Source organism: Peromyscus californicus, unplaced genomic scaffold, assembly GCF_007827085.1.
Source record: "Peromyscus californicus insignis strain IS unplaced genomic scaffold, ASM782708v3 Scaffold_21__1_contigs__length_65335640, whole genome shotgun sequence".
NCBI lineage: Eukaryota > Metazoa > Chordata > Mammalia > Rodentia > Cricetidae > Peromyscus > Peromyscus californicus.
In genome coordinates, this window is record NW_026294514.1 from 61,175,740 (window position 1) to 61,199,299 (window position 23,560).

At 44.7% G+C, this 23,560-nt stretch overlaps 2 protein-coding genes across 4 annotated transcripts in view; one reads left to right on the forward strand and one right to left on the reverse strand.

Moving 5' to 3' along the window:
• Positions 1-3,276: 3,276 nt before the first annotated feature.
• The window catches only part of LOC128117924 (UDP-glucuronosyltransferase 1-6), a 74,388-nt gene continuing 54,104 nt past the window's right edge, over positions 3,277-23,560 (reverse strand). For 2 of the 3 annotated variants that reach the window (XM_052750481.1, XM_052750480.1), the window contains 4 exons: positions 6,465-6,596; positions 5,782-5,869; positions 5,317-5,536; positions 3,277-4,107 (listed from right to left, as the gene is read on the reverse strand). In XM_052750481.1, the coding sequence (XP_052606441.1) occupies positions 3,810-4,107; positions 5,317-5,536; positions 5,782-5,869; positions 6,465-6,596 (738 nt within the window). In that variant the 3' untranslated portion in view covers positions 3,277-3,809. Of the gene's footprint in view, positions 4,108-5,316; positions 5,537-5,781; positions 5,870-6,464; positions 6,597-19,195; positions 19,973-23,560 lie in introns of all 3 variants that reach the window. The other variant, XM_052750482.1, reaches the window with a different exon arrangement.
• LOC128117926 (dnaJ homolog subfamily B member 3) lies at positions 14,496-16,323 on the forward strand. Its single transcript, XM_052750483.1, has one exon. It carries the CDS (start codon positions 14,565-14,567, stop codon positions 15,288-15,290), a length of 726 nt encoding a protein of 241 aa, XP_052606443.1. The 5' UTR covers positions 14,496-14,564; the 3' UTR covers positions 15,291-16,323.

The window sequence follows — 23,560 nt, forward strand, 5'->3', positions numbered from 1 at the left end:
CTTTGAATCAGGAAATTAGGAACAATGCCTCAACCTTAAGGGTGTTGGTGAAGTCTTCAAGGCTACCACTCTTACGGGCTCAGACACAGAAATCTCATTCCGTTTCATTGCTTTTCCAGGACAGAGTGCCTTCAGGAGAGAGATCCAGGGAGCTTGATGTTGCCACGGGCACTCAGGATTCACTTCTCTGCATCTAGCCAGCCTTCATTCCATATTTACTGGCAAAAGACCAAAATGTCATCCATGGGATACTGGCTTTTAGAGTCATGCAGAATGCAAGTTATTGAGTTTGGAGGCTTCCACCAGATCCTAAAGCCTGGGAAACCAGGCAAAGCTGCCCAGCCAGATTTGAACACCCAATACAGTGATATTTAGTGGAGCTGAGGGAGCCATAATAAAGGCCCAAGGAAGGAAGAGATGCCAGCAACTTGCCACACCTGTGAGGGAAAAGATTCAGGAAGTGTGAGAAACAGTTTGAGAGGACGGATATGTGGGATGCAACTTCTGGAGCCAGAGAAGTGGAAATGTCCATGCTCTCTGGGAGCCCACATCCTACCACAGTGTGCCCCTGATACAGACAAGATCTTTGGGTTTTGATGTTTCCCCTTTTCTTGTTCTGGGGATGATGTCTCTTTTCGTTTCTCCATGACTTCTTTTCAGAATAAGAGATGTTTACTTGACGGCTGGCCTCCACTGGATGTGATTTGGTTTGGGGGTTTGTTTTGGTTTCTGGGTTTTTGGTTGTCTCTTTTACAGAGGTTCATAACTGACTGTCATGAGTCTTGATGAGACCTTGGACTTGGAATTCCAACCTGTGCCAGAACAGTGGACTTTGAGGCTGGCTTTAGACATAGAACTAATCTATTAGCATTTTTTTTTCCCAGACAGTTTCTCTGTGTGGCCCTGGTTGTCTTGGAACTTGCTTTGTGGTCCAGGCTGACCTCGAACTCAAGAGATCTGCCTGCCTCTGCCTCTCAAGATTAAGGCCCGGTATTAATCCAATTTTTTTAAAGATTTATTCATTTATTATGTATATGGAAGAGGTTGTCAGATCTCATTACAGATGGTGTGAGCCACCATGTGGGTGCTGGGAATTGAACTCAGGACCTCTTGAAGAGCAGTTGGTGCTCTTAACCTCTGAGCCATCTCTCCAGCCCCCTCCATTTTTTTTAAATTGTGAAGTGGACATGAACCTTTGGAACCAGGGTCAGAATATATAGCTTGTATTTGGAATGCCTCCAAGGGCCCTGTGATAAAGGCCTGGTCCCCAAAGTGTGCTATTGAAAATCAGGGGAACCTTTTGCAGGTAGGGCCTATTAGGAAGTCCTTAGGTTATTGGGGATTTTCCTCAAAGAGGACTGTGATACCCCAGACTCCACACCCATTACTGGTAATAATTCCTGGTTTGTTCATGTCTGTGCCGGTTTGTTCATGTATACGCCAGTTTGTTTGCTGGTTTGTTCATGTACACACTGGTTTGTTCATGTACACACCAGTTTGTTCATGTACACACCGGTTTGTTCATGTGTACACCAGTTTGTTCATTTATACACCAGTTTGTTCATGTATACACCGGTTTGTTCATGTATGCACCGGTTTGTTCATGTGTACACCGGTTTGTTCACGTGTACACCAGTTTGTTCACGTGTACACCAGTTTGTTCACGTGTACACACCAGTTTGTTCACGTGTACACCGGTTTGTTCACGTACACACCAGTTTGTTTATGTGTACACCGGTTTGTTCATGTACACACCGGTTTGTTCATGTGTACACCAGTTTGTTCATGTGTACACTGGTTTGTTCATGTACACACCAGTTTGTTCATGTGTACACTGGTTTGTTCATGTGTACACCAGCTTGTTCATGTGTACACCGGTTTGTTCATGTGTACACCGGTTTGTTCATGTGTACACTGGTTTGTTCATGTGTACACCAGCTTGTTCATGTGTACACCGGTTTGTTCATGTGTACACCAGTTTGTTCATGTACACACCGGTTTGTTCATGTGTACACTGGTTTATTCATGTACACACCAGTTTGTTCATGTGTGCACCGGTTTGTTCATGTATACACCGGTTTGTTCATGTATACACTGGTTTGCTCATGTCTGTGCCGGTTTGTTCATGCATACACCGGTTTGTTCATGTATATGCTACTGCTATGCCATGAGACCTTCTGCTATGTCACCGAACTGAGTCAATGCAGGATCACCTCTGAACCTCTAAGCCTGTAAGCTAAACAACCTTTTTCTCTTTATAAGTTACTTGCCTTGGGTGCTTCCTTATACCATTGCAAAACTGACCAGTGCAGAATGTTATAAAACCCTTAGGCATATCTAGGGTATCTGCACTGTTTCATGTATATTTATGAAAACATCACCCATGTTAATAAGCTTTCTGTTACTGTAACAAATACCTAAGATGTAGTAGCTCACAAGCAAAGGTTTATTTTGGGCTCGTTATAGATGATTCTATCCCTGGTCATGTGGCCATGTTGCTTTGGGACCTGTGCAAGACAGGAGAACACTCAGGGAGAGTGTCCCAGAAGCTTCTTGTTTCACGATAGCAAGGGAAAAAGAGAGAGGAAGGTGCATGCCAACATCCCCTTCAAAGGATGAAGAGACCTAACTTCCTCCCACTAGACCCCCCCTCTTAATGGTTTCACAACTTCTCAGTGGTGCCACAGGCCTAAGGACCAAGCCATCAGCAAATGCATCTTAGAAGATTCAGAATCAAAACTATGGCAGCAATGATGTGTTTATCTAATTATTCTTTATCAATAAAAACTCAGGAGTCAGATACCAGTGTAAGAACCTGAATGATCAGAGAAGTGGTGGAGGAGTGACTAGTGACCTCCTATCTCTTTCATTCCCCCATCCAAAAGGGGCCAAGACCCTCTCTCAGCCCCACCCTACTACTTCCTGTGCCTAACTGTCCTCAGTCCTCCAAAACCTCTATGGTTAGTTTTGGTCAGTTAGTAGCTAACTTCGTCCTCTGATTCAAAAAAAACTTTATTGTCAGTCTCGGGAGTGTCAGAATGTAATCAAAATATCACACAACACAGCAACAGTGGTGCCTCTGCACTAACTGCATGAACTGCAACTGCATTAATGAGCAATGCAGTTACAGGTGACCCTTCTCTTGTGTGTATGTACACATGTGTGAATCTCTTCTGGTTTTCAAGTTCTGTGTCCTAATCATGTAACACTTTTAGAATTAGAGGATATACTTTGACAACAAATAAATATAATACCAATGGAGAAAGAAATAACAAATACAATTTATGTGAATTTATTAATAAGTTCTTGGTTTGGGAAACACTACAGAAGATGTACTTGCCTAAGAATATACTTTGGTTTTCATCAAATTCAGACCTGCTTCACACAAGCAATGATTATCATCTCAAAGACAGTACCATCGGTTTCATAGCATCATCCTTTCTCCCAAAGCTACAAAGGTCATGTTGCCCGCAACACATGAGCATAAGGACAAATGGCTAGCACTGCAGAAGGTCATAACAATCTGAGAATCCAGGTGAGGAATCTAATGACTGTGGGGCTGTCATTGAATACAGAGTGCCAAACTTTCTGTAAGTTACCAACAGATGGCAAGCATTGTCCATACCTTCCCTGATGGGCGTGGCCAGCAATTAGATTGTTTTTATTTAAAAAAAAATGCTTTGAGTGTACAGTGTATGGCTAATTATTTCCCAAATAAAAACAAAATAAATTTAACACTGATTCTGTTTTCAAGTGTCAAACTGATTGGAGAATGAACCAATATTTCCTCTTCACTTCCCACCCACTTCTCAATGGGTCTTGGATTTGTGTGATTTCTTAACTCGCCCCTTTTTCCCAAAGCATTTTCGGCAGCCATAGGCACAGCACTTAAAGACAGTGAAGACCACTGTCAACACGATGGCCAGGAGGAAGCCGATCACATCTAAGGAATGGTATTGGTACCAGGTGAGGTCATGGGCGGCCGGACGCAGGTGTGGTGCCCCCTTGTTCCTCATCACGTACTCCACCCAGAACACAGCCAGGTCCAGAGGCTCTATAGGACGGTCCTTGTGAAGCCTGGAGAGATGCATGATGTTCTCCTTGTAGCTGGACACAAAGAAAGCGGTTGTTAGTGCCTGGAACATCCATGGAACAGACAGCATCCCCTTAGGCTTGACTCTAGTCAGGAAGAGAAGCCTGCTTCTATTATAACCAGAAAAGCACCCCCCCACACATACACACAATCAATATTCTTTATCTCTAAAAAGGAGGAGGACAGATAGATGGTGAAAAGAAGAAAGAAAGGGAGGAAGAAGGAGAGGTATGGAGGAAAGAAAGCAAAAGCAAAAAAAAGTTATTAATTTTTAAACTTCATTTCCTATTTTTTGCCTTTTAGTGACTTCTTTGTAGGGAAATTATACCATCTTAACTGCTGTGCCATTGCTCACCTCCCTGCCTTTTACATTGTTGTCTGGGGGTTCGGTTGTTTGGTTGGGTTTGGATGGTTGGTTTTGTCTTAAGACAAAATCTTGCTATGCAGCCAGCTGGCCTGGAACTGACTATATAGCCTTGAACTCTTCTTGAACTTGTAGCAATCCTCCTGTCTGTCTCCAAAGTACTTAGATTACCAGTGTCTGTCTCCATGCTTGTTTTCCCATAGGTTTTAAATAAAATGGTTTCAGTAACCTTGACAACAATGAACTAAATTTCAAGTAGAGACAAAGTGACCTCATGGTGTGCACATGCATGTGGAGTGTGTGTGTGTGTGTGTGTGTGTGTTTATTTATATAGTAACTCACAGGCCCTAAGACGATGTTCTGCTCTGTCAATGTCTACTTTATTTCTTTGAGACCAAGTCTCTCACTGGACCTGGAGCTAGGCTGGTGGCCAGCAAACCCCAGCAGTTCTCCTATCTCCCTTTCAGTGATGCTGAAGCCTGGCTTTTCACATAAGTGCTGGGATTTGAACTCAGTTCTCAGGCTTGCATAGCAAGTGCTCTTACCTACGAAGCCATCTCTCTGGCACCACTCTTATGTATGTTTTAATGGATTATTTCCCTCTTTAAAGGATCTTAGAGATGAGATGCCTATTATGGTGACATTTTTACCTGAAGATTTTAAATCTAAGGAAAGTAATAATTTTAACAAACTCTATGTTAAAATACAAAGTCCTTTTACAAGTAGGAATAATCCCCACATTGTTTGTGTATAAATCTAGATTTTTTTATGTATTTGTTGTTGTGCTATTGTGTTGATTGCAAATGCTGCAGACATGAATACAAGTTGTTTGTTTTTCTTTTTCTTTTCTGTTACTTACCTCTTGTCATTGATGACTGCCTTTAGGGCATTTTCCAAATCATCAGCAGTCATTTCAAGGACATTAAGGGTGACCCCAGCTCCCCGAGTTTCCATGCGCTTGGCATTGTCCATCTGATCGCCAAACAAGGGCATCATCACCATGGGAACTCCATTGCATATTCCTTCATAAATACCATGGGAGCCAGAGTGTGTGATGAATGCACGAGCCTTTGGATGACCTGAGAAGTACAACAGAGAGGGACACTGAGTTTCTCAGCCTGACGATGTCTAGATTCTGAAAAACCCCCAAGGACCACTATCTACATGTGACCATTGTAGAAACTCTAGGGGTGGGTGGGGGTCGGTTGATGTATGTGATGTGTATCAGCCATAGTCAAGCTAAGCAATCATTTAGAATATTAATCCCTGTCCTTTTCTTAATTTAACCCTGGTTTGACCTACAAGTCAGAGGTTCCCAACCTACCGAGCAGATCATTTTGGGGAAGCCATTTGACAAGTATTGTGTTCTTTGCAAGATTCGATGGTCTAGGTCCGGTGTAGCGCCACAGGACCTGGCAGGGATAAAACGCACATGGTTTAATAAAGGAGCACATTGTGATCTTTTAAAATCTGCTATCCTAGCTAGAAAAGCCAGTCCCATGAGTAAGAATACCTATGGGCTCTGCAGGATGGGAGGTTGGGGGAATGGGGAGTCCCCGGAGCAACATTGTATCCTGATGCTAAAACTTGACAACACAAGTGTGAAAAGCCATCAAGTCACATTCAGGATTTCTTCATTTTTCTGCACCTCAAAGAGAAACTTTCTTGACAAAGCAAGTGGATACAAAACTATCCAAGCAGGAACAAACAAAACAAAATAGCTTTTTGGAGAAACATTCTTCACTGATATGAAAAAAAAGCACATGCTTATTTTTTAACTAAAATCTCCCTAATTCTTCGGAGTTTCCAAGAGCAAATGAGAAGTGTGAGTAAGGCAGACCATGGTGTATGAGTGCCTGAATGAATTGCAAAACAGCAATATAAAGTAATAACTTTGTGGAATGGCAGAGGCGCTTCACACCCCAAATTTCTGCATTTAGATCCTGAAGTCTAGAAGTAGAGCTCTCATGAAAACAGATATGAAGGAGTCTTGCAGAACCATCTTACAGTTTGAGGAATTCTGCCCAAAGCCTCAGCGATTTCCATAGCTTTCTTCTCTGGAATCTCCGAGACCATGGATCCCAAAGAGAAAACCACGATGCCATGCTCTCCAGAGGCGTTGACATAGGCTTCGAATTCCTAGAGGAGGAAGAGAAATTTCCAATTCATCTCTTATTTCTCATATTCCACGGTAGCTGCACACATTAGACTATAAGTTAGATACTTTCCTCTTGTGGAAATCAGTAAAGGTGTGTATGTAATAGACAAAAATTATCATGGCAACTCTGTCTTCCTGCCCCCTGTCAATTCAGGAGGATTTCTTGCTTACAGGGTTATCTGTGGGGTTTCCTGGAGATGCAGAATCCAGGTAGTGTGCTGATTTCCCACAAGAGAAGCAGAGGCATGTACATGAGTTTACATACACATGAACACGACACACGTCCATATACATGTGGCCACCTGTGGCCCCATACAGGAAATAGACATTAAGTGGCATGGCAGTTCTCTCCCGCTGTACATTATTAATAAGCTAACTAACCATCAAGAGTCTCTCAGATGGATTCAGATGTTTCCAAAGAACATAAACAGCATCAACATGATGGCATGATGTGACAGGCTACCCGCAGCTGAGGGGCTGCCTGGAACACCATACCTTTATTAACAAAACACAAATATTCCTGGGCAAAGCATGTCCCGACTCTCCCTGCATGTAAGAGGCTTCTACTAAACTCTATCCTGAACATATCAGGATCTCATACCCTGGGCAGTCTTCCCAGAGGCACACCCCTGGGAAGATGGAAGCATCTACCTGAAGGCCAGGCTCCTGCAGTTCCCTGGATCGTTAGAGCACTGGCACCTTGGTCTCACTCACTGGGCCCATCTAAAGACCAGGCTCTTCTGTCACTGCCCTGGATTTGATCAAGAGCATCCCGGAGTTGGTTGCTCTGAAGCCTTTCTTCCCTAGGATCACATCGCATTTTTCTTCTTCCTTCCCCATGCACTTCTTCCCTGGGGATAGGCAGCTCACATCCTAGTGTGCTCTGCTTTCCTGCTACCTCCTGATAGCACGTAGCTCACCTACATTCCAGAATCTTTGCTCCTTCCAGATCCATGCAAGCCTAGCTGGGAAAGGCAGGGTAGTTTGCCCTCCTGTATGCCTTTGAACGCCTACTCAGCAGGCAATAGTACGTGATTGGCACAAAATCAGATCTGTAGGGTCATAAACATCCACAATCAGATAGTATGATTTAACTAAGGCTTAACTGGCACGCAAGTTTGTGTACAGAGGCCAACAGAGTAAGCCACAGAAGCAAGATGGTCAATGCCTCACTCTGATTCAACTTTTGTGGGTTCAACAAAGGTGAGCTTTCAGCGAAGGTGAGTCCTCTCTGCTTAGCACATTATGCCCTAAACTTTGCCACAACATCACAGTCCATGAGACAGTCAACAGTGAGGCAACATGGTAACTGCAAATAATCTTTGATTTTGTTTCTTTCTAAACAGGTTAAATGCTCCAAAATAAAGGCCTTCTCACTAGGGATACCCCTCGCCACCGCCCCAAGATGGTGAGACCCTTAAACATCTCCTACATTCTACTGAGACCTGTGTATTTGGTCTCAGTAGAATGTAGGAGCTCTGAACAAAACATGTTTTGTTTTCCCAGGATCCACTGAGACAGACTGTGGAAAGCCTTTCCCTTGAGCCAAGCACATGTACTTGGAGCCTGTCTGCCTATTATGTTTGGTCTCTGCCTTCATTATCTTTACATTTCTGGCCTCTGGGATCTCCTATTGGCTATTTACTTCAGACCCAACACATAACAGCTGTGGTTTGTGAATTGCTTTCTCCCACAAAGACTGTCTCTTGATCAGACAGAGGGATGGTGCCTTGTCCTATTAGAAGAAGGAGAAAGCTGTGGGATCTAGCTTCCTGTTAAAAAGGTCTAGAACTTTAGCCAGGACCATAATATCCTGCTAGGATCTATAAAGGTTAAAGAACAATTGCATCAGACTTGAGCTGCTAGTGCCGGAATCAAATGCCCCAAGCAAGGGCATGCTTTTCTAATACACAGCTGTATTCTCCGAGAAATATCCCAAATGTCACGGTTCTCTGACAGTTAATGGCGGTTGCATTAAACTGAATTCCACAGAATAAAATGCCCAAGATACAGTTTTCCAAAATACTGTGTACAAAGAGGTAAGTCAGAAGAGGATGCCAAGGATAGACAAATTCAAGACTGGGAGACTTAGGAAAGGAAAGTTAACAAAAGAGAGTACTTATCCCAGAATGCTCACTGAGCTCAGCACATACCTACAGAAGGTCCCATTCCTGAGGGAACACATGGGCAGGAAGAGGCCCCACTCAAATACACACCTGGGATAAAGGCTTTTTCTGAAGACAGTTTATCCCACCAATAAAAACCATGTTGGGCATGATGGGCCTGGGGTAATCTCTCACAAAGTCATTTCTTATCAGCCAGATAGATGCAGAGCTCAGAAGGTCCTTGACCGTCACCTCTTTCTGTAAGATCTCTGTGGCAAGTGATGCATAGGGAAAATAAACCACATTGCATAGAAAGCTCTCTGACAAAGCAATGAGCATGTTCTTCACTCGCTGCAGGAAGTTCATGTGATCTGAGTTTACAGACATACTCTTGGGCACGTAGGACAGAGGAATGGGGCACTGGGTAGCTTCCGAATCCAGGCTGCATGGCAATGAATTCAAGAAGTATACAGCAGGCAGAGCCAGGAGCTGGGCCATGATGGAGCCGCAAGGAAGGAAAGGATCTGTTAGCAGAGCGTCAAAGTGGCTTTCTTCCAGAGAGGCCATGAACTCAGCATTGTGCAGTAGGTACGAGCAGCCGGACAGGAACATAGCAGAGTCCCTTTTGACTTTCTTGTATGTTTTGACCAAACGTAGCAGGAAAGGATCTTGATCAAAGACACTATGTCCAAGTTCCACAAAGGTAGCTGTCAAGTTTTCCTTTTTGAATGGTACAGGGTACTTCTTCAAAGTGTAAAATGATTCTTCTTTGATGTACAGTGAGGCTTCAGGTGCTGCAACCACTATCTCATGCCCCTTCTGCTGGAGCTGCCGAGTAACTCCAAGTATGCTGAGCCAGTGGCTGCCATCCACAGGGAACAGTAGCAGCTTCCCAGCATGGGACACAGAGGGGCCAAACATACATATCAGAAGGCCCGGGAGAAGCAGAAGCAAATGTGAGCCCCAGCACACCATAGTCACGGTACCTCTCCCTCTGCTATTGTCAAAGGTCTACTCAGGTCTGCTCATAACTCATGAAGAGAAATCTGTGCAACCAGTTAATTTTTGACTGCGTCCCATGACTAAAGCTGGCAGTCAACTTGCAAAGACCACAGAATGTTTGCTTTTCAAAAGGAAGAGGGTGGAGCTTTACTGGGCTCCTTAATGAGCAACAGCTTTAGCTTTAGCTGTGAGTTTGTCTATGTTGATAGAAACTGTTGAAATGACTGCATTTCCTTCTTCAAATCACGCCTTTGAATGCATATAGTGAGCAAACCATCCCTGCCCAATTTGGATTCATTAAATTAGCATTTTCATATATCAGGAAGGGTTACCATGAAGTGTCATAGCATGCCACCTTCCCAAGGATAAAAAGTTACTCAGAAAGTCTTTTGGAAAGAAAGGAACTGAAAAGTGCTGCAACTCCACTTCTGTCCATGAAGGCCCTAAGAATGTCCACCATCATTCACTTGAGATTCCTCTTAACCACTTCTATCACTTTTTAAAGTGTGTGTGTGTGTGTGTGTGTGTGTGTGTGTGGCTGTGGCTGTCTGTGTGTGGCTGTGGCTGTCTGTGTGTGGTATGTAGTCCAAAGGGTGACCTTGGGTGTTATCTCCCAGAGGCCATACATTTTGTGTTGAAGTAGGCTCTTTCATTGGAGTAGACCCTATCAATTAAGCTAAACTGAGAGGCCACTGAACCAAGGAATTTTCATTTCTCTAGTTCCTCAACATTGGGATTACAAGCATGCCCCATCATGTCCAGAATTTTCATGTGGCTTCTAGGGCTTGAACTCAGGTCCTTATGCTTGCAGAGCACTTACTGAGTTATCTCCATGGCCTCTATCGCTGTTTTTACTTCATACTTAATAAATCTAGTAGAGTGCTGGGTCTAGGGACTGCAGCTAAGACCAGCACAGAGGAGTGCCCTGCCTTTCCAGGGCTCAGGCTCTATCAAGACAGACAGACCCACAGCTAAAGCTAATAAATGAGGCACATTGAGAGTGCAAATGAATGGAACCAGGCTGGGGTAGAGAATGACAAGGCAAAGTCACATGAGTCCATGCGCAGAAGTCCTCTCCAAGAGCAGAACCACACTCCCTCAGAGAAACAGTGAGAAAACATATTTCAAACAGAAAATCAAAATAGATAAGCTGGTTAGACAAGTACAATTGTGCTCACCACACTGGCCCAAGGTCCTGGGGAAATTCTGATGATTGAATTGAAGGTAACAAAGTCAGGTGTGTACTATGTATCAGGTGTTGTCAAGCTAAGCATTCTGCAACACATCTTATCCTGTAGAGCTGTCCTACAAAAGCAGAAGGTTATTTCCCTCATTTTACAAACACACTGAGGCTGACAGAAGCAAAGACATCTGCCAGAGTCCCTGGCAGAGCCGAAAGACACAGGCCCTAGTTAGAAGTTGAATGGAAAACTGTGATCCTCAGGTCATGAATGGAAAAAAAGGCAAAAGGGAGGACTTTGAGCCCAAAGAGGTGTTCAAACAGCACTATCTGAGGCCCTCGGAGACCCAGGGAAGAGCTGTTGTACAGAAATGCCTCCAGAAGTGGGCGACCAGCCTGTGGGCAGAACCCAGTCTGGTACTCTTTCTGGGGGTTCAGGAAGAAAGCACAGATCCCAGTATTGACCACAGTGCTGTTCCTGCCTGCATGGAGCTGTGCCAGGAACAACAAGAGAAACAACGTAACTGTAAAGCTTTGGCGTTCTAGGGAGTGCAGGTGACAGGACCCCTCTCATTCAGGTGCTTTTCCTGGACCCTTTTCCTGGACCTTCACCTTCCTCAGCAGAATCCCAGTTTTGTTTGTGTTTTTACAGACACACACACACACACACACACACACACACACACACACACACACCACACATGCACTCTGAAATCCTTCCCCACACTCAGTCACTCCATTACTCTTCTCAGTAAGCAGAAAAGATGTAGGGATGCCTTTGCTTTTGCTGTGCATTTAACTGAAATTCCAAAGCTCACAATTGGAGTTAAACTTTAGGATAAGTAACCCTTGGAAGCCCTATTTCGTGAGAACTCACCTACAGCTTATATGGAGCAAAGAGTCCATAAATACGACAATGCTTTTATGACTTTCTGTTCCTGTCATTACTCAGAACCATGAGCTCTTTCATTTAAATGGTGCCAGAGATAGAACCCAGGGCAACATGCAAAGCTCACAGTGTGCTGCTTCAGAGCTTCCTGAGCCACTGTGGACCTGAATGGTTAGGGCCCCAACCCTACCCTTGGCCAAGGAACACTGTTCACTGACCTAAATGCAAGGCAATCTACATTTCTTATGACCCACAAGGAAAATCACTTCAAAGCAATCCAACAATAGGTCTGCTCTGGAACATGAGCAGACTGAACATATTTCAAATGCAAAGTTAATCCCTTTCTTCACTAACATGCGTGAAGCATGTGAATCCAACTGTGCTTGGAGCAATGCTAGGTGCCAGAGCCAAAACACAAATGACCAATGGTCAGTGCCTGTAAGGAGGGATCCAAACAATTACAGGCACAACAAGATGTGCTCTGCTGGCTGAGAAAACAGAACAGAGCAGCAATGTGGTCCTACTTTGGAGACCCTTGAAGAGTGCGATGTCTTTGAAAAGTCCCATTTTTCAAATGGAATTTCCTTTTAAGCTGGAGCTAGAAGTTAGTATTCCCATCTGTGGGACATCTAGATCCTTTGAGGGGATAAGAATGAAGATTGATACTAAACAGAGCACATAAGCTCATCATCCCCTTGTGGATGAGCTAAGGATCTTCTAGAGGAAAAAGGCAGTTTTCCTAGAATCTCTGCAGCATTTTTCTCTGTCCTGCCTTTCATCATCTAAAAGCTCACATAACTGCCCATGTGCTAGACAATGTATAATGGCCACATTCCTCATAAGACAGGCTTTCAGCTTTGCAGTCACTCTATCAACCCAAGTGCTAGCCCATAGCTTTGCACTCAGTAATTGTCTTTGTACAGACCTCATCCACTTTTACTATAGGCCCAATACTTAAGCCAAGTGCTCATTCTCTTAAACCCAGCTGCCATGGTCCTATTTCAGAGCTTCAGCCCCTAGGCTGTCCTTCCAACTATCTCACTATATCAGTTGGTCCCCATCTTATCCCATACCATCCCTGCTTCTGGTGCCTTTGTCAACAGCTTCATTGGGCACACAAGAACACTCAAACCCTTTAGCCTTGCCCTTCCTTAGACCTTGGGCCACTTTTTGAAGATTATTTCTCCTCTCTAGCTCTTCTGATTAGTCAATCCATCTGCCCTTTCCTCCTGATCAGGTTTCTATCACTGTTTCATGTTTGCCAAGTGCCAGGCCTAGAGGTTCAAGTTCAGTCACTGGGTGTGACAAAAACTCCAATGACTGTTCTGGTGCACTAGCGCTCCTGGTTAGACCTAGTGCCCTTCATAATAGAGTCTTTAAAAGTTCACTGGTTAACTATTTCCCTTTAGAGCCAAGTAACCTTTATAGATGAGTGTTGCCTCACAACTGATCAAGTCAGGTAATATAATGTTCAAAAAAATAAGGAAGTGGAGACAACACAAGTATCAAGCAAGGACAGAAGGAAACCCTTAGTCATGATACAACAGCAAGTGGTAACAAGAGCATCTCACCTGCAGTGGTACAAAAACAGCCCACAAGTTCTAACTATTTTGTTCAGGACAACAATGGCTCTCCAAGTATTAGCTAGGGAACCCTGAGGACCTTACAAGGGAATTTTACAACATCAAAACTATTTCCACCCACAGGGATACTGACTTTTTAAAGATCTAATTTTCTCATAAGCGTATGGTAGAGTTTTCTAAAGGTTACTCCATGTGTGAAATCATAGTAGATTGAATGCAGAAGCAGGAGAAACCCGCTCTATTAAGCCCAGAGCTGGAGTGACTTAAAGAAATATAAACGTACACCACTCTTCTGAGTTTTTGAAGAAGTTATTTCCTCATATGAACATGATTTATCTCAGCATGCAGCTAATAGATATGCCCTTCTCACTGCTTTACTTTCTTGTGATCTCAATGGGCCTCAGAGCCATAGAAATGAAAACAAAGGGTTCCGAAGCCAAACTGTTTGAGGACCTCAGTCCTTCACAAACCACTGTCCTTCAGAGTCAGACAAAAGCCGCCCCTGTCAACTTCCCTGTCTTCTTACCCAGCTAGAGGAAAGCTGACTTGGGGCAGGGCACAGAAACACATTTTAAAGAGCCAACTTTATGAAGCACACTTGTAAACCCACAGCGCAGGATGTGGATGCAGCAGGGCATCACCGGAAGTTCAAGACTAGCTTGATCTACACAGCTGAGAAGAGAAGGGAGAGCAGCAGCAGAAGAAGAAAGGGAGATGAAGAAAAAGGAGAGGTAGGGAGGAGGAAGAGGAGAAAACAAGGAAGGAGGGGGTAAGAGGAAGAGGAGGGGGAAATGGGAGGAGACAGAGAAGGGAAAGGAGGAAGAGGAGAAGTTGGAGGAGGAGGGAGAGGAGGAGGAAAAAGTGAAGTAGTACTTTTCTATGGCAGCCAGAATCACAGCCTCTCCCCTAAGTTGTCCTTTGTCCTTCATACGAGACCAACAAAACCAACCAGCAAGACAAAGACCGCAGGACTCAGCCCCATCTCTAACCCTAAGCATCCCTGGGCGTTGTTGTGAGCGGAACCAACCCCTGGAGTCCTCCCCATTCTGATAGGCTGAAGCGCCGCCCGCCTCCACCAATGAGAGGCGTCCACGTCACAAGGGCGCGCGCGGGCGGCGCCGGCGGGTAAGCGGGCGTTCAGCAGCCACCAGCCGCGCTGAAGCGCCTAGGCCGCGGGCCGGCCAGCCGCCATGGTGGACTACTACGAGGTGCTGGGCGTGCCGCGGCAGGCCTCGGCCGAGGCCATCCGCAAGGCGTACCGTAAGCTAGCGCTCAAGTGGCACCCGGACAAGAACCCTGAGCACAAGGAGGAGGCCGAGAGGCGGTTCAAGCAGGTGGCGCAGGCCTACGAGGTCCTCTCGGACGCCCGCAAGCGAGAGGTGTACGACCGCTGCGGCGAGGTGGGCGAGGTGGGCGGCGGCGGCGCGGCCGGCAGCCCGTTCCAGGACGCCTTCCAGTATGTCTTCTCCTTCCGAGACCCCGCCGAGGTCTTCAGGGAGTTCTTCGGGGGCCGCGACCCCTTCTCGTTCGACTTCTTCGGAGACCCGTTTGAGAACTTCTTTGGGGAACGGAGGAGCACCCGAGGAAGCCGAAGCCGAGGGGCCGTACCCTTCTCTTCCTCCTTCACCCACTTCCCAGCTTTCGGGGGTGGCTTTGCTTCCTTAGATACCGGATTCACATCCTTCGGTTCTCCGGGCAGCTCGGGAGTTTCTTCTTTCTCCATGTCCTGTGGCGGGGGCGCGGCAGGCAACTTCAAGTCGGTGTCAACCTCCACCGAAATAGTTAATGGCAGAAAAATCACCACCAAGAGAATCGTTGAGAATGGCCAAGAAAGAGTGGAAGTGGAAGAAGACGGAGAGTTAAAATCCCTGATAATTAACGGCAAAGAGCAGTTGCTTCGCATCGATACTGAGTAAAGGCATAAAGTGTGTTTTAAGGACTATCAGGACTTTTTTGTTTAAAAGCGTTTTCAAGGGAACTCTACTTTCAGAACAACTGTATTCAAGACATTATATACAGTTCGTGCCGGTGCCTCTTATTGTTGGGACTGCAGGGATAGGATCTCTCTTGGTCTTTATGCCTGTTGTAAATATCTGTATGCCTTTGGCACTCATTAAACTTAATCCTGAGGCAGACCACCGTTCTGTCCTAGTGGTAGGAAACCCTGTTCACAGCACCTAAAACCACACAATGTCCATTTTGTTGACAATTCGACCTGGCGAGCTTTCTGTGAAGTGTAGCCATATAGCTCCACTTCCCCACACTCACACTGTGGTGAAAGATATGCATATGCTAATTATCTAGTTTAAAGTAAATTGGAAAAAGTAGCTTTTAGCTTGCCTAAAATGATGGTGATATAGGCACAATTGACTACTGTTTAAAACGAAAGGTTAAAACTAAGCTTTTGAAAGGAGTTACATTGAAAAAGTGCACTAGGTAGATTCTGGTCCCTGCTGCAATGAATTACCATGAACTTGGTAATGTCTATCACATTTATTCTTCCCAAGTTTTGTAGGCTAGGAATCTGAAATCCATTTCAATGGGCAAAAAGGATTCCCAGGACCATGGTCTCTGAATGTTTAGGGCTGCATTTATCAGTCAAAGTTTCACAGCTGGTTAGTGCTCAGCCCTAAATTTGTTCTACAACAGTGGAAGATTCTGGAAGTGAATAGAAGTACTTTTTGAAGGCTAAACAAGGTTCTCGATTGCAATATGTAATATATATGTAACTATGTATGTAACAATAGAGTCCATTCTGTTAGCTCAGTTGGGTGCTTCCTATTCAAACCTTGCAGAAGATGGTTGCCTTTAGAGAGTACACCACACAGTGTTCTACCTCACTCCAATGTCATCAGTGAAGACTCATAAGACATGGAAGCAAAAGGGATCTGAATAGGTTTAAATTGCCACACTTTGTAATTCTCTGCCAAGAGGTCATGGGACCTAAGCACATTATTATAAACTAAGACTACATGAAAATAAGCTGGATACCCATACTCCCCCTAGTGTAACCTCATGCTGGGACATATATGTACAATACACAGCAGAAACACGAGATTCAGCACTGTCCCCCGGGGTGCACAGAGCCTTTAGAAATCACAGCTGCTTTATAACAATAACAAGTGCCCAAATCAGACCAACTACCAGACTTTGAAACAAATGTTTTCTTCAGCCTAGGGAGCTAATGAAGACAGTGACTGAGGGCTGGGGAGATGGCCCAGGGGTTTTGGTGCTTACTAGGTAATCATCCCCAGAAACCCACATAAGGTCTGGTGTATGTGGTAGTCCTCAGAAGGCAGAGGCATGGGATCCCCAGAGCAAGCTGGCTAGCATGATGAGCCATATTGGCAAACTCTGGATTTTTTTTTTTTGAGAGACCCTTGGATAAGGTAGACAAATAATGGAGGCTGATTCCTGACATCTGCCTTAGACCTCTTCATGTGCTCACACACACACACACACACACACACACACACACACACATGCAAAATATGCAGACACATATGCAGACCACATAAAAACAGGAGGGAGCCGGGCGGTGGTGGCGCATGCCTTTAATCCCAGCACTCGGGAGGAAGAGCCAGGCGGATCTCTGTGAGTTCGAGGCCAGCCTGGGCTACCAAGTGAGTTCCAGGAAAGGTGCAAAGCTACACAGAGAAACCCTGTCTCGAAAAACCAAAAAAAAAAAAAAAAAAAAAAAAAAGAAAGCAGGAGGGAAAGACACTGAGTAGAATGTTAGTGTGGGTTTGTATCTGAACTGGTAGGAAGTATTAAGGATTTGGGGATAACAAATGTACAGTTCTGTGATGGTTAAATGTGGAAATCAGTACCCAGGGTAGAATGGAATGAGTGAGTCTGAAACCACACAGTGGAAAAAAGACCATGGTAGGCAAAGAGCCTGGCATAGGATGTCACTCAGAGGTCATAGATCTTCAGCTTTGGCTAGTTTTAATAGTTGAGAGCAAAAAGAAGAATCAGTATTCATATATCCTAGATTAATGGAGCTGTAAATGGAAAGTTCCTGGCTGGACTGGAACTTATTATGTAGGCCAGACTGGTCTTGAATTCACAGAAATCTACTCTGCTTCCCAAGTGTAAGAATTCACAGCATGTGCCACCAGACCCAACTATAAAAAACATTTTAATAAATTGTCAAGCTTGAAAATCTCTTCAAAAATTGCTCAGTCTCAAAAGACTTCTGCAGACATCCCTGTGGAAGGTCCTCTTTTAGGGAAGGCTTGTCATAGTGGTCAAAAGGCATTTCCTGTGCAAAGGGGAGCCTCTTGAATCCACCAGTGGACTTATAAGAGCACTTCCTGCACAAGCCTGGCAACTTGACTTTGATCCTTGGGACCTATGGTGGGAGGAGAGAACCAGCAACCGGAAGTTGAAATTGTTCTTGACCTCCACATGAGCACCTTGACACACATGCACTTCTCATCTAATATTTTTAAAGCATTCCAATCCACTACAGGGGATCCCTTCATGGAACTACTGGGAGAATTTTCCAGAATGCAGCAGGCAAGGAAGAGAAATGCACTGTAAGGCCCAGATGACTAGGAGGCCCTGTTGCACCTAAAACAGGGTCAAGAATTCAAAAAGCCAGTCACAGTGGCTGGAGGTTCACACACGGCTCTTTTGGGCTTGGCTTTGTGACATGGCTGAAAGCATTTGGAAGAAATTATTCTGTCTTTAAATAACCACCTTCCCTTTGATTTTATACTGCAGCCTCCAAACTGGAAGAAAGGTACCTTCTCCATTTTATCAGCTTATGTTTCCAGAATTTCCAGTTCCCCATGTTTATCAGTTCTTTCTCCTCTTTCCCCTACTCACTCTCATCTTCCTCATTCCTTCTTTCTCCTAACCCCTCTTCTCTCTCTCCTCCCTTCCTCCTCTTCTTTCCCTCCTCCCCTCTCGGGCTCTCACTGTGTATCCCAGTTCAGGCTCTCATTATGTAGCCAAGGATGGACTTGGACTCATAACCCTGTCTCAGCTTCCGAAGTGCTAGGATTACAGACCTGACCCAGCACACAGGTTTTCTCATTAAATACAGATTCATTTAACTTCCTTAAATCTTCATTAAACCATTTAGTATAGTTTCAATTACTGTCAGACAAGCTGACTGGACTGGGAAGTAGCCAGTAGCCTCAGGACTAAATGTACAACTTACTCTCCACCTCTACCCTATGATAAAGTAAAAAGTTTTGTTAAGATAGACTTCTCTAGACTATTTTTCTTTTAGTTTTCTAAAATTTGAAAACAGACAATTTAGTTTTATCATGGAAGATGTACAGTCATACAGAGGCTGCTCAGTTACACATAGACTATCAAGCATTTGATTTGTGGCTGGTCCAATTGATCCCATAAACTACTCATTAGCTTGCTTCCGGGTCTGTTGAGTGCTCAAGCATCCTGTGAACACACACCCATTTCATCCCTGAGAGCATTATTAAAAACTGCCACACCAACAACTGACATTCACTGATTCCTTTAACCCCCAAAAAATCTGAAAGCAACACACCCTCTGATGGGTCAGGCCACAGCTCAGTTTCTCAGTTCCTGTGCAGAATCAGGATACTCACCAATAGAAAAAGTGTCTAGATGGGCAGTCCCAACAGAGTACCACTTTAGCCCCTCAGTCCTGACAGTGGCCTCTGAAAACCTGAAGCATAGCACCTTGAGCACCTTAATAGATGAATTTTACCAAAGCCTCTTAGAAAAAGAAAGATAGATAACTTTGGAGAGATGAATAAATAAGCACTTGAAAGTAAAAAAAAATATTTTTCCTGGAAAATTATTGTGATAATGGCAGAATACAGACCTGATGGAGTGGCTTCCTGTTGGCACAGTTTACACCCCCAATGAAGACCATGTTAGGCATGATGGGCCTGGGGTAGTCGAACACAAAGTCCCCTCGGAACAGCCACACTGATGCATGGCTGAGAACCTCCACCAAGGACACCTCTCTCTGCAAAAGCTCAGAGGCAAGACTTTCATAGGGAGAGAATGAGATATGGCAAATGTACTTCAAGGTCAGAGGGTACAGCATGTTCTTGACTCTTTGCAGGAAGCTCATGTGGTCAGAAAGTGTTGTGAGCAGCCTTGGAACATATGAAGAAGGGTTTGGACACTGTGTGGCCTCATAGTCTATGTCACAGGGAATGGAGCGCAGAAAAAACACAGCAGGAATCTGTAGGTACTTGGCCAGCACTGCCCCACAGGGAAAAATGGGGTCCGTTAAGATCACATCGAAGGAACTGGAATTCAGTTGCTGGATCAGAGTCTTATTGTACAGTAGCGCTACACAAGAATTTGCATAGAGTTCTGAAAAATTTCTTAGAGCTGCCACACTTTCAAAAAACAACTTCACAGTATGTTGTATTTCAAAGGCCTTCTTTGCATTTCCCAGTACTTTTTCCTGATATTCTTCATTGGTGTACGGAAAGGCATAGGTTTTGAGGGTGAAGAAGTCTTCTCCTTTGATGTGAAGAGTCACATCTGGAGCCAGGACCACAATCTGGTGGCCTCGGGCATGGAGCTCCTTGGTGACATCCCTCATGCTCAGCCAGTGGCTGCCCTCCATTGGAAACACCAGCACCTTCCCACCTTCAGCCCAGGGCAGGGCACAGAGCAGGAGCAGCAGCCCTGAGAGTCCAGTGTCCATCTCCCCAGAGGCCCACAACAGTGGACTGTCCACACCCTGTACCTCCTTTGTCAATTTATTCCTTTTCTTATCACCAGGCCACCTGTCACTCTGCATACCATTGGGTAGGACAGTGCCCTTAAGTCAATCATTACAAAGTAAATCACCCCTGCCTTTCACTAATGCCCTACCCTTCTGCCTGCCTCCACCCACAGGAACTTAAGCTTTGCTTTTCTTGCTTAATTAAAAACTCCTGTGACATGCTTCTCTTTTCCTAGGGCATACTAGTTCACCTCTTGTTTTCCTCCAGTTCCCCATTGGAGGACACCCATTTCTTTCACCACCTAGACTGTCAGCAAGTGGCCATTGAGCTCTGAGAAGTGCCCTCGTCTCCCAAAACCTTTCTGCTGGGTAAGACCTAATTCAGTAGCTCGTTAAAGTCTCTCCTCCAATTCACAAGTGGCAATCAATGTATCACAGCATACAGAACAGTGCAAGCAAGGTTGACCAAACCAAAGACGATATCCCTTTGCCATGGCTCATATTCTTCATGGTGCCAGGACTCTAAGGTTCAGGGAACACAATTTGAAGGAGCTGACTGCTAACAAAGACGGGAATGCTGGAAAGATCTCAAAGTCAGGCTCAGAGGATCTGAACTCTGCTGCAAGAACGCTTAAGAATCTTGTGAGCACTCCATGGAATGAGGCTGATGCTCTGTAAAGCACCTTTGGCCAACATCAGCCTCATCACTGACACAGAATGAGTTCTGGAAGCATCCTGCTCCCTCCCATAAGCTGATCTCCTTAAAAGGGAGAAAGACTGCTGAGGGATATGGCTCAGTCTCAGGTTCTATTCTCCTGGATGTGGAGGGCTGCAGGATCTCACACTCTGTTAAGGTGAACACTGCATTCTGAGGTTTTTGATCAGGGTCCCTCCTGCAGTCCCTGCCAGATCAGAGTCCTGATGAGGATGGAATCCTCCAAAAAGCATGGGTTACAATTTTCTAGGCACTGTGCCCAAATTCAAGAAAAGGTGAATTTGAGGCCCAGGTGAGAGCAGGAGCCCAGTTGTGGGCACTGTTTACATATCCAGGACTCTGGCCCTGCCTCAGAGAATTCCTGCCACATGGGATGAGCAGTTGCTACCACCTCTTCCTTTGCATGCCCTGGGGATGGCTCTACTCTCCACTAGGCAAGCTGCTTGGGGTGTTGTACATTCCACCTCTCTGTGTCATTCTGTGTCATTCTGCCAGGGTGGCCAAGCTGAGGCTTCCCTCTGGAGAGAAGCCACCCTCTGAGAATCCAACTGGGAGCAGAATCAGCAGCTGTTTATATGCAAAATTCCTCATGTGTGCCACCACTGCACTGGGCAAGCAGCATTGGTATTTCACCCTTTCATAGAGGGCAGGAGTCCGGAAAAATGTTCTGCAGTTTCTTTTCCAAGGGTAACTTTTCTGCTTTCTTTTTCTGCACCTGTCACTTCTCTGCATGTTTTACCTCATCTCAAACCCCATTGTTTCCCTTCTATGGTTATCTATGCAGAATTACCTGTGTAGGGCATAGCCACTCCTGTCCATGCCAAGCCCATAAAAGGAAAAGAATAGAATGAGCTGGTGGCTGAGCAGTCAGCATCTGAAGTCTGTGATTGCTGCTTTAGCTGCTGATGTCAGCATTAACAGGAACACTCCCATCACTACATCTAGTAGAAGAAGCAGCCAGTTCCTGGAGTCAGGACCCACTGGTGCCCAGACTTGGTATGTGGCTTTTGTGCACCAGTGCTGGGGAAAAGCACACAGGGTAGTATTAGTTGCTCTCCTCATTCTGAGGGCCTGAAGTGTGCTCACAGATCTAAAACATACAAGAGCCAGATACCAAGTCTGAATAATTTCTACATATAAACTAGGGCAAAAGGATACTGGCCGTTCTGCACACTGAGTGCCGTAAATGTGGACTAGAATCATGAAGGGTACATGGCAAAGATTAGCCTTCACAATATTCTCGTTTCCTTTTTTATTTTAAAATGTTGTGACTATGTGTATCAATTATGATTAATCCCTAGGCAAACTATTCTTTCTTGGAACTAGGAAATGGTGTTAGCACAGCACTTAGATCCTTGCATTTGCCCTTGACTGGAAAAGTGCAGGTCCAGGTAAGTGGCCCTGGATATTTCATCCATCCTGGTGAAACATGTGAGTATATTATTATCATTCTTAAGTAACTTTGAGATGACTCAATTGTACATGGACGCTGCCGGTGTCTTAATAGTTGACCATCACTTGGCTAAAAGTAAATCTTGCCTCTTGGAAAGTAGTAAAGCCTGGCAAAGTGGGCGTTCTTAGTTTTCAGCACTCTTGTATCAACTCACCACACACTACATGGCTTAAATTCACATTTAATCTCTGCATGGTTTGGAAGCCACAAAACTGTGTTACTAGAATCACACTCCCTCTGAGCACTCTAAGATTTCGAGGTTGGTTGATGGGATGTCAGGAATGGCCTCAGCTGCATCTTGGTTCTATACTTACAATAGATGTTGAAAATAGGAAAAATCATTTCAAAAATCATCATAAGGCAATGCCAACCTCTCCATTACCACTAAGGGGGCACTGATTACAGTCTGACAAAAGGCAGCTTTCACCCTAAGCACAGCCTGTGCTAGAATGCTATACACACCTGAACAACCCAATTATATTGGCACAGTTTATGCCCCACAGAAAGGGCTTTTATAGCATGGAAAGTCCAGCACAAAATCCTGCTCCTCCATGGTTATTTGTATGGACTGACTAAGATCTGAAAAAAAGCAGGGCAGATGAAATGGGCCAATCCAGAATTCTTTTTTTTAAGATTTATTTATTATGTATACAATATTCCTCCTGCATGTTGCCTGCATGTTTGAAGAGGACACCAGATCTCATTATAGATGGTTGTGAGCCACCATGTGGTTGCTGAGGACCTCTGGAAGAGCATCCAGTGCTCTTAACCTCTGAGCCACCACTCCAGCCCTTCTTAAACTTCTGCAGAGAGTTCACAAACTGGGCTATAAAACTGGGTTTGGATACAGTTCAGTACCGTTAAAGTCTAAAATAAATGCAGTGGGTAAAACATACACACACATACACACACACACACACACACACACACACACACACACACACACACACCCTTTGCATTTCACCCTTTCAAGGAGGGTAGGAATCCAGATAAATGTTCTTCAACTTCTCCTCCAAAGTTAGTCCCCTGCCTTCTTTTCCTACATTTGCTTTCTGTACCTGCCACTTCTCCATATGTTTTACCTCATGCTGAATCCCATTGTTTCCCTTTTATGGCTATCTATGCAGAATTACCTGAGTCTAAGCAGTTTCATTACTTTTTAAATTGTGTGTGTGTGTGTGTGTGTGTGTGTGTGTGTGTGTGTGTGTGTGTGTGTATGTATGTGTGCTTACACTCAAAGGGGTAGCATGTGCCACAGTATACACAGTATACAACTTGAGTATACACCCAAAGTTCAAAAGCTTACTTTCAGGGGTCATTTTCCCCCTTTCTA